This window comes from Pelodiscus sinensis, chromosome 1 (assembly GCF_052426305.1).
Source record: "Pelodiscus sinensis isolate ZL-2025 chromosome 1, ASM5242630v1, whole genome shotgun sequence".
NCBI lineage: Eukaryota > Metazoa > Chordata > Testudines > Trionychidae > Pelodiscus > Pelodiscus sinensis.
In genome coordinates, this window is record NC_143052.1 from 143,754,215 (window position 1) to 143,765,139 (window position 10,925).

Here is a 10,925-nt window from a genome sequence, read left to right on the forward strand (position 1 = left end):
CAGGGTGAGGATCCTAAAGAAAACTCCCCAAGCCCTGCACCTTTTAGCTCAACACCTCTTCTGCAGCTGAGTCTCCTGCCTGGTCTCCAAGCCATGGAAGTCTCCTTCCAAATAGGCTCTCCTTGCCTCCTCCTCAGAGTCATGTGCAAAAGGGAATATTTCCAGCCCGAGTTTGGCCTCAGGGACAGTGACCCAGAGTGGGGAAGCAGCAATCAGTCTCCTGGCCGAAAATGTATCCTGCAGAGGGAGAGGGATTTGTGCATGATAGTACCCTCTATACAGCCCACCCCTGTCTGCTGCCAGGCCCATACGGAACCTCGGTTTTCCTAGTCATACAGCAAAGCCTCTTTAATTAGCTTGTATTTTCAAACAGCTTGGACCAGAGTGGTCAAGTTCCTAGGTGCAGAGAAGTTTGGGTGTATATGTGGAAGGGGGTTCAGTCAATATCACTCACATAAGCTGTCTCTTCCCATCATGCCACAAAAAATGTGGCTAAGGCACTGACGTCTATATTGTGGGAGACGACTGGAGGGTTTACCAAATATAAACTAACGCTCCCCCCACCAAATGACACTGCTGTCACCTGCCTCCCGACGGAGTGCCATGGTCGAGGCGATGGAAGCTCTGCACTGAGCTGCAAGTGCTATAGCACCGAACTGGAAACCAGTCCCTGCTCCATGTCTGCATGCCTTCACGCCCCAGAAGATGAGCTGCGGTGTGGTCCATGAAACTCCTAGACCCCAATGCGCTGTTCCTCCATAGATCTCACTCCAGTCCAATCACGGCTTCCCCATCCCGCCTGCACGGCTCCAGGCTGTTGTAGGAGGGCAGTGTGGTTACCACAGCTTCGACAGTGAAGCGGTGTGGAGCACTGGGGTCAGCAGGCTCAGACTGGAAGGCGGTGTTGTCATGAGCACCTGGGGGAGGCACACCTGGGGCTGGGACCTGCCGAGAGCGGAACCTCTTGAAGGACAGGATAATGGTGATGGCAATGAAATCCAAAATCAGCTCAGCAAGCTCCACCACAGAAAGAACAGAGGAGCCAAACCAGAGACTCCACTGATTCCCCAGCTGGGAGAGCAACGTCACCACCTGCAACGGAGAGATGGAGGCAGTGAAATTGAATCTGCGAGAGGACGCTCGTATTCCCCCTGGCTGCAAGGAGCACTCACAGCTGGGGCTTCATTCTCATCCCATCCTGCCACGGGAGGAGAAATGCAGGAGGGAGGGATGCTGCTGGCAGGCAGAGGGGCATGGTGAGGGAAGGCCAGTGGGGAGGATGAGGTGTATACCGTGAAGGCAGGAGACTCCCCATTGGTTTTATACTTCCATTCTTCAAAAAATATGTTCACTTTGGCCACTCCATTCCTGTTAATAAAAGACAGACATGAGTGACTAATCCCACACTCCCTGTATTGCAATGTACACACCTCATCCTGCACTCTTACCAAACCTTTCACCCTCTAAACCCGCAGTTCCCCCACCTGGCCCTAGGCCTTGGATTGTCCCCTCTCCCAATTTCTATCCATCGTTGGTTCATCTGGAACAAGGACCCAACCCATTGACCCAGTAACAGATCACTGGGCCCCCTCTCAGATTCTGAGTGCCAATTCTGGAGCTCTCACCTCTTGGATGTGATGTTGTACTTGTTCTGTTGGGACAGAATGTGGAAAACCCAATTCTGAAAGGAGAACAGAAAACACATCATAGATATACACTGCTCTGTGGTCCCAGCCTCCCCTTCTTGGGGGTTAATATCTGGAGGGTTCTGTCTGCATCCTGGGGCTGGCGGGATTACCACGGAAAATCATATCCTTACCTCGGAGACAGCAGAAGGCCAGTGGGAGTATCCAGCTGACAGCTGATACTTGGTAACCCTAGAGAAAAAAAGAGCTATTCTTAACCAGAAGGGCTGTGGGATCCACAAGGCCCAGTCTCAGCATGGCAATCTCAATAGTGGGAACTTTCTCCATATCTAGCACATCTGCCCTATTCCTTACAAGGTTGCCTCCTGAAAGGAGCCAGACTGCATGTTGAGGAGCCTACCCCACAGCCAACATTTTTGCCCACTACCAGTGTTGCTTCTTGCAAGGAGAGACAAGATGGAAGCATCTAGTGGGATGTTTAGTTGCTCAAACACTATTTGCCCCAGAGAATTGAAAATACTTTGGGAAATCAAATTCTCAGCTACTTCGTCAGCTGTAGGAATGAGACACTCACAGGCACATGGGACTGGAAGTGAGCTACTGGATTATCAAGTCCAGTTCCCTGATATCTCAGACAACTATGCCATATGCTGGTGTTCATAAAACCCTACTTTTTATCCCGCTGAGACTTACTCGCAAGGTTTCCGACATTTGCTGAAACAGCCCAGAATGTTGGATTTGAATTCGACCTGGAGTTTGTAGTAACAGTAACCTAAACAGGGGAGAGAGATCCAAAGTAAGCTCAACCTGTCTGTGCAGAGAAGATACTCTCTGGGGCACGTGCATGGGTACTGCAGCATCCTCACAGGGCCTGAGAGCTCCAGAGAAGGAATTCTCAGGAGGATTTAAACAGGCGGCTTGGGGAGCTGACAGCCAGGGATGATGTGGAGGGTTTTAATGTTAGGGGGTTGGAATGGGTAGGCTCGGGAAGGCTTGGGGGATCACTACACAATTCCCTCTGCCCCATCGGTGCTTACCCCATGCTATATGCTTAGTGTAGTCACAGTACTCCGCTCCAGGGGGCAAGGGGTAGAAGTAATATGCACAGCCACAGCGCTTCACCATATGGATCTGAAAACAGGAACGAATGCAGACCTGGGAGACATGAGAGGAGAGATCTCAGTAAGGGCAACCTCACATCTCAGCGTAACAAGGTCCAGAAAACGCAGCGGGGAGCCACTCATGGTTGTGATTGTCTCCCAAGGAGGGCAGGGACCAGACTGCGTTTGTACCAGTGGTGATGGATTACCTGCTCAGTGTAACGGGATGAGTACAGGTTCTGCACTGGCACATCACTGCCATCTTCAGTGCAGTCACTATAGCTGCCCCCAAGAAGCATCGTGGTCTCCTGGTAACAAACGGCAGCTTGTCAGTCGTCGAGTCATAGGGTATGTCTACACGACCCCGCTAGTTCGAACTAGGAGGGTAATGTAGGCATACCGCACTTGCAAATGAAGCCCGGGATTTGAATTTCCCGGGCTTCATTTGCATAAGCGGGGAGCCGCCATTTTTAAATCCCCGCTGGTTCGAACCCCATGCAACGCGGCTACACGGGGCTCGAACTAGGTAGTTCGGACTAGGATGGTACACGAGGTGTACCGGTAGTTCGGAATAGGCATCCTAGTCCGAACTACCTAGTTCGAGCCCCGTGTAGCCGCGCTGCACGGGGTTCGAACCAGCGGGGATTTAAAAATGGCGGCTCCCCGCTTATGCAAATAAAGCCTGGGAAATTCAAATCCCAGGCTTCATTTGCAAGTGCGGTATGCCTACATTACCCTCCTAGTTCGAACTAGGGGGGTAGTGTAGACATACCCATAGAATTTAAGGGCAGACAGGACCACGAGATCACCATCTGCCTGTGTAGCACAGGCCACTGAACACCGTCCAGCACCCACACACTGAACCCAACAACTGATGTTGCACTAGGGCAGGGGTGGCCAACCCATTACAGGCAAAGAGCCAAAATAGTGGTGGCCATAGTGCAAAAAGCTGAGGGGAAAAAAGTTGTCAAGCAATAAAAAAAAAAAAAGGATACCATTTCCTTCACCACACCAGACAGCTCACCAACACCCAGTGAGCACAGGAAACTGGGGGCCCTTTGTAGGGGCGCAGGGGTGGCATTACAAGCTGTGGGGGATGCTTCGCAAGCTGCATTTTCTGCGGTGAAGAGCCACATGCAGCTCGTGAGCCATGGTTTGACCACCCCTGCACTAGGGCATGACAGCGCTCAGGAGACTGAGCTATGATGTGCCTCAGGAACAGATAGCAGGGACCCAAGTGCACCAATGTCTGAGGCCCCTCCAATGGCAGAGGAACTGATGAACTGACACATACTCATCCCCTAGTGCCTCCCCCATTTCCACTTGCCATCCTCTAGCTCCATCCACCCCAGTTAGTAACAGATACAACGGTAACAACCTCCCACTCCTCACTCCTGTCTCAAGCCACCAACTCCTCCCTGCTATCGCCCTCTATCAGCCCATCCCTGATTAGTAAGGGCTCCCAAGGGACTGTCCTTCCCCTCACTCCCACCCAGTGTTGCTCTTCCCCACAGTTAATTTTTCTGCTCCCCACATCCTAGTTCCATGGCAACCCTTCTGCGCCCATCCTTGCCACTCTTGTACTGATACACATCTTCCCCCAAGTGCACAATGAAGCCCATGCCACCTCTCCCCACAAGCCATTCCCCCCTCACCTTTCTCATGCTGATGGAGGTCTCTATACCCGGGCGCACATTGAAGCCCCCATCGTCCATGAAAGCTGGTTCATTCTGCTCATGGACCATCACCCGGGCTCCCGTCACAGTGGACAGCAGTGGGATATAGTCGTTCTGCTCTGTGCGCACTAGCAGGGAGAGACCTGTAGAGGTTTCAGAGTGGGAGGGGATCAGGGCCAGTCACTGGGGCGAGGGAGACAGAGATAACAACTGAGCTAGTGGAAGGGAAGAGGAGACTCAGAGATGAGCCAGAAAATGGAATCATGGCTGGGCCCGAACTGAGCACACAGTAAGGGGGCCAGGCCTGGGGGAGGCAGAGAGCTGAGGATCAGGGCTGGAGTTGCTGGAGGCTGCAGAGAACTGGGATTGCAAAGCCATGCCTCAAGAAAGCAGACTCAGGGGAAGCATGAACTTCCAGCAGTCCAAACTCACATGGGTCAGGATGGAGGATGTAATCCACCATCACAAAGAGGAATAAGCAGAGCAGGATCTTAGTGCTCATAGTTTTCTCCTACCTCCCAGACCCTCCTATTCTATATATACAGCTGCGTATGTTTCCTTCCCCTGCTCTGGGGATCCTCACCATTATTGATCCCAGGCAATGATGACGTCCATAGGCTGTTGTTGCGATCATTGAATGTGTAGCAGTTGCCATAAAGAGGGTGATGGAAATGGGTGTAATTCCTGGGAGAAAAATGAAAACATTCACATAAGGGTATCTAGGCATGTGGGACAAAATCCCCAAGAAATTATGAGAGATGGGTATTCTAACAGGAACCATTCTTTTTACCACTACCCAGAGGAAAACTAATAGTGATACAAAAGAGAAGTGTCTGTAAGGTAAACAAGCCCTGAGCAAGATGCTGAAAATGACTTCTGGCTAGATTCCTCACAGTGCTAACTCAGGAGGGGCAGAACTGGTGTGAGCAGCAGTGGATTTTTTTAAAAATAAAATCTCCTTAATGTAGGCTTGGCTTTAAATTCTCCTGCCTCTTGGATAAGTTATTAATTTGATTGCCTCTTTAGGATCATTTGAATGGAAACTGTAACACCAGGTACTCGCTTTCATCCACTTTAACTATGCCAGTATAGTTAATGCAATTTTGCCCATAGTGGGGACCCATTTACACGAGTATAAATGAACCTACTCTGGTATATGTACCGGGGTTACCCGTGTTATCAGCAGGGTTGCCATTGCGAGGAGTGGGGGGCAAACGAGGCATCTGCCCTGGGGCTTGCCCAGTGGACCAGCGAGGCTGTCAGCTTTCCTGCTTATCAGTTACCCATGTTATCAGTTATTTGAGGCAAAGGGAACTACCCCATGGCACTCAGGGGTCAGTGAACCTGAGGATCCGAGACCCCAAGGAAGGAGAATATGGGATCCAGGAGCCCCAGAGATTCCCCAACCTCGGTCAGTGGGCATAATAGTGTTCTCCAGCAGGAGCATCTTGACTTCTCCTTGCACCCAGCAAGGAATGCAGAGGCTGTTAAGGAGAGATACTGGAGCCCCCTCAGCACTCACGCCTTGTCACAGGTAACCTCATTGAAGCGGCAAGCATAGATGAAGCTCTCAAAATTGGACTCGTCCAGGGCCTTTGTGTCAGGCATCCGTGCCAAGATGTTGATGTAGTGGAAACTATACCACTCGCGCACAGCATCTACACCTGACGAATATGTCTGGTGGAAACAATCCTCATTGGTCTCGTTGCACTGCAAGAGAAACATCAGTCGTCTGGAGGAACGCAAGTCCATGAGGAGGAGTGAGGGGTATACCTGCCACCCTCTGCCCCCTGAACATGGACAGGAAATACATTCAGATTATACTTGAGAAGTGCAGCTAACAGACATAAGGGGAACACTCCACCCCCCTCCCAACTCCAGATCCTGATTGGGATGGAAACTACTGGGCTGGAGAATGACTGAGAAACTGCTGCAAATCAGTGGCATTATTGCAATGGGCTGTGCAGCAAAGGAGATTGTGGAGTATACACAGGAGCTTTCAATTCTGGAACAGGAAGCCCCTCTCTGGGGGTGTATGTAGGCCCTGGTCTAAACTTAAAAATGTGATCAAACTAATTACATCACTCAGAGGTGCAAAAAATTCAAACCCTGAGTGCTATAGATCAGTTGAAACTAGCCCCAGTGTGCTCACAGCTAGGTTGAGTGAAGAATTCTTCCACAGACATAGCTGCCATCACTCAGGGAGGGCAACTACCTATATCAACAGGAAAACCCCTTCCATTGAGGTAGGAGGTTTCTATAGTATGGTGCTACAGCAGCACAGTGCACTTGTGCCATTCCCTTTGTAGACGTGCCCTAGCCTAGAATTTTTACTCCTGCTGGAACTCTAGTTAACCCATTGACAGTTTAGTACATGGGTGGGCAATAATTTTCACACGAAAGCCATGGTACTGGTCACGGGCCAGCTCCACCCCATCCAGAAGGGGCGGTGCCTGAGGGGGAAGGGGTAGGGCTAGGGACTAGCCTTTCCCCAGAATGGCCTGGGGCCTAGAGGCTTTGAAGTAAAAACAGCAAAGGGCTCGAAGCTCTGGCCCCTGCCGGGGTAGCGCTGTGACCAGGATCCCTTTAAATAGCCACAGTAACTCTGGGCCGCCTGGGCGGCTGCCAGTCAACACTGTAGCTATGGGACCAGGAGCTGCGAGCCCTTTAAACAGCAGCAATTTAAAGGGCTTGGGGCTTGTGGTCCCGCCACTACTGTATTGCCTGGCAGCTGCCTGGGGTTGCTGCAGCTATTTAAAAAACTTACAGCTCCGGCTCCTACCGGGGTAAAGCCACAACCAGGAGCCGTAAGCAGTTTAAACAGGATTCTGCAGCCTGAACCACCGCCTGGTAATTCGGTGGCACTGGCAGCAGAATATAAATAAAAAGAAGCTAGATGCAGCTCATGGGCCAGATCAAAGTGTTAGATTGGCCGGATCCAGCCCCCAGACTGCCTCTTGCGCAGCCCTGGTTTAGTGCATGCTACAAAATGGACAAAGAAGGGAGACAGTCCTTCCCTAGAATGTTTAGAGTTAGACTCTTGGGCTATGTCTTCACTGCGACTCTTTCCCCCCTCCCTCTCCAGCAGAAAATATGCTAATGAGGGAATTATTAGCATAAGTTGCAACATCATTAGCATATGTTCTGAAGTTTCTTTTTGCGCAAGGGGTTTTAGTGCAAAAAGAAGTAGTGTGGACTTTTTTTGCGCAAAACGGGTTTTGCGCAAGATCAGGCATAAGAATCTTGCTTAAAATGGGGTTTTTGCACAAAAAAACCACGTCCACACTGCTTCTTTTTGTGCAAAAACTCCGTGTGCAAAAAGAAATGGCAGAAAATATGCTAATGAGTCCCTCATTAGCATATTTTCTGTCGGCGGGGGGGGGGGGGGATGGGACTCGCAGTGAAGGTGTAGCCTTAGAGAGAAGCTTGAAAGACTTTTTTCAGCTCTTAACAGTTTTCATTAGTAGCAGCAACAACTTTATCATACAGTATAGGTGGAACCAGAACTGGTACTAGGGGACCTAATGAGACTAAAGGAGCTAGGCAGAGTCTATAGGATACAGGAGAGAGAGAGGGATCTATTCTCACCAGAATGAAGCCAATTTTCCAGTCACTTTTGTCCACTGGAGGACTGTTCCCTTTCAGGCTGACTGGTTCATTACGCTTGCGTCTCCTCAGTGGGTGGCGCTGGACATGGTGGGACAGGCTTCTTTGGCTACGTTTCTGGCTGGACTGGGCTGCCCCGTTGCTTTGTACTTGAGACATGCTGTAGTTATACAGGTCCATTAGTGTCTGATGGGTGATACGATCCAGTTCATCCAGCTCCTTCCGGACAGCACTATATCTGTGAGATGCGGAGAATAGATACCAGTTAGGGCTTTTCTATATTGGGAAATTTCCCACCATAGCTATACTTAGACTTGGAGTTATTTTGCTATCACTATACATGTATATGTCCCTGGAATAAGTGACATTTTTCAGGTATAATTACTGTTTCCAAACAGTATAGCTATGCAGGGAAGTCTACCCATGTTGACAAGCCCTTAGTTTCTCAATATCACCTGTAGGGGCACCGAGAGTTTCTCCTGATCCAACAGGAGTACAATAATGCCAAATATTTATCCCTGGAGGCCCTGGGAGTTTGTCTCATACCTGTAGGGGTTGAGGGTGCACAGTGTGACAGCAGGGAAGGTCAGCTTGTCGGAGTTGAGGTTAAGGTTCAGGTTGACAGGGAAGCTGAAGTATTCTCTGTAAAGGATCCCAAATTGCCAGTACATTAGGCCAAAGGTGAGGAAGAAGAGCACGGACCAGAAGGCTGTCTTCATTTTATTCCTCTTGGAGCAGACTAGGCGGATAGCTCCATGAATGGTTGTGTTGTTACAGAAGAACTGGAAGAGTTCATGGTATGACTTGTGGAACTCAATGAGACCCTCATGCTCCTTCTCCAGCTTCTCTGCCACTTCCTCCACTTTCTGCTGATTCTCTGCTTCCTGCTTACACCTCCTCAGCCTCTTCCCCATGGGCACCTTCTCTGCCTTCACAGTTACAACCTATGACACAATAAGTGTGGAATCAGGCAATATAGATACCAGTTATGTCTACCAGGATCCACCTAACTCAGGAAGCTTCTGCCCGCTGGAACCCTTCATCCCCTCCACACACACTCCCTGTCATCCCCCAGATTCCAGCCTGTCCACACAAGCCCCCCTATTCTTCCCCATGCCCTGACCCCTCCACAGACATTCGCTTTCCTCCTCTATTCCCCGGCCCCTTGATACACACCTGCTTTCCTTCCTTCCTTCCTCTCCCTCTCTCTCCACTGTGGTCCCTCTACAGAAATACCCCCCCTCACACACACATGCTCTCCAGTGCCCTGGCCCTTCTGCACCCCCCGCTAACTCCCCCCCCCCCCCGCCCATCTATACATGCATCCTCCCCCATGTAGCAGCCTTTACTTACACACACATAGACACACTTATCCTCCCCCACACCCAAGCCCTGATGTTCCCTCCCGGCCCAGCGTCCGCTCTGTAGAAGCCCCACAGCTTTCGCGGGAGGCTCGTGTTTCTAGGCAAGGTCAGAGGCAGCGGAGCAGACAGACACTAACTTGGTGCATGGTGGCCCCCGAGGCGGCTTCGGCGGGGCTCTCCGGGGAAGGGAGGCTCCCGCGGCGCTGTCTCTGCGAGAGCGGCTCTCTGGCTGCTAGACGAGCTCTGGGCGCCGGCTCCCGGCTCTGCCTCCTGGCAGCTGCTCTGCCTTGGTGGTTGGGATTAGACTGGTTCCTTTCCAGCTCGATCTAGCAACCTGTCCTGCTCCTGCAGCTCCCCGCCCCCGCAGCTGTGGGGCGGGGGGAGAAAAGCCTCATTAACATCTCAGTCCCTCGGGCCCTGGCGAACAGGGAGGTGGGCAGGGTGGGGGCGAGCAAAGGCGGGAAACCCGGGGGGGGCGGGCCAGCGCCACAAAGCGAAGCGGGGCCGAACAGGCTCGAGCAGCCCCCGGGACGGGCTCGTGTGGGCTGCGAGCCGCGCGAGGGAGAAGACGTTTGCTGTGGTCGGGGGCTGCCTCTGGCCGTGGGCGGCGGCGGCTCCAGCCACACAAGTGTGCAGCCCCGGGGGCCGCTCTGCGCTGCAGCAGCCGGGCGGGGCCGGGCCGTTCCAGCCTGGCTACGCGCACTCCCCACCCGTGCAGCTGGCTCCCCGGGCTGCAGCAAACCGGTACGGACCCCCCCGGGCTGGCCGGCTCCCCGCAGGCGGGTGGAGTTTGGTTCGTCGCGCCGGTCCCTCCCCATCGCCGCCGCCCCGCGAGCTGGGAACACAGTGTCCCGGCAAGAGGAGAAAGGCAGAACAAATGTTGGCAGCCGTGTCTCAAGGGCACGGGGACACTCAAGGTGCTGCAGCTGCAACTCCCTGGGCTGGGCCCACTCTCCTGTGCCCCCCGAGCGGGGCGAAGGCCTTGGCTCAGTGCGGGTGCGTCTACACGGCACCGTAATGTATCTTATTTCGAAATCGCTTCTTTCCTCATTTCCACAGCAGCACGTTTTGAAGTAGAGCGCTGGTCAGAAACGTGCCCGGCTCCTCCTGGGCTGAGGTTTGCAGGGATGTTGGCATAGCGAGCGCTGGGAAGACACTGAATAGCTATTTCAGGATACTCGGGTACCCGTAGCGCTGCAGTGTAGACGTCCGGGTACTGTACTGGTCTCAGTTCCAGACCACCCCCAGGGGCCGGAGTGCCAAGCCTGTCTCTATGGCGCCTTCAGCCTCTTCAGTGCTGCTCAGCTCCAGGACAAGCAGCCATTGCCTGTGGGAACCAGCAGCCCAAAGGAAGGGCCCCTGAAGCCCCAGGAACCCAACACTGACTGTCATTTCACACGGGCCTGCAAGGCAGGAGTATTCTAATAACCATCCTAGCTGGAACTGCAGCCTAGTGCTAGCCCCTGTACAAACGCTTCAGAAGCACTTGGAGAGATTACAGTTAAAGTGGAGAAGACAGAATTATTTCCAGCA

General features: G+C 52.4%; 1 protein-coding gene across 1 annotated transcript; it reads right to left on the bottom strand.

Moving 5' to 3' along the window:
* Window positions 1–333: 333 nt before the first annotated feature.
* Window positions 334–10,362, bottom strand: SCNN1A (sodium channel epithelial 1 subunit alpha). Its single transcript, XM_006124174.4, has 13 exons — window positions 9,530–10,362; window positions 8,575–8,972; window positions 8,011–8,266; window positions 5,945–6,132; window positions 5,006–5,106; window positions 4,402–4,565; window positions 2,956–3,054; window positions 2,684–2,801; window positions 2,340–2,418; window positions 1,820–1,877; window positions 1,626–1,681; window positions 1,293–1,368; window positions 334–1,092 (listed from the first exon to the last, which is right to left on the bottom strand). The coding sequence occupies exons 1-13, from the start codon at window positions 9,536–9,538 to the stop codon at window positions 766–768; spliced, it is 1,929 nt and encodes a 642-aa protein (XP_006124236.3). The 5' UTR covers window positions 9,539–10,362; the 3' UTR covers window positions 334–765.
* Window positions 10,363–10,925: the final 563 nt, after the last annotated feature.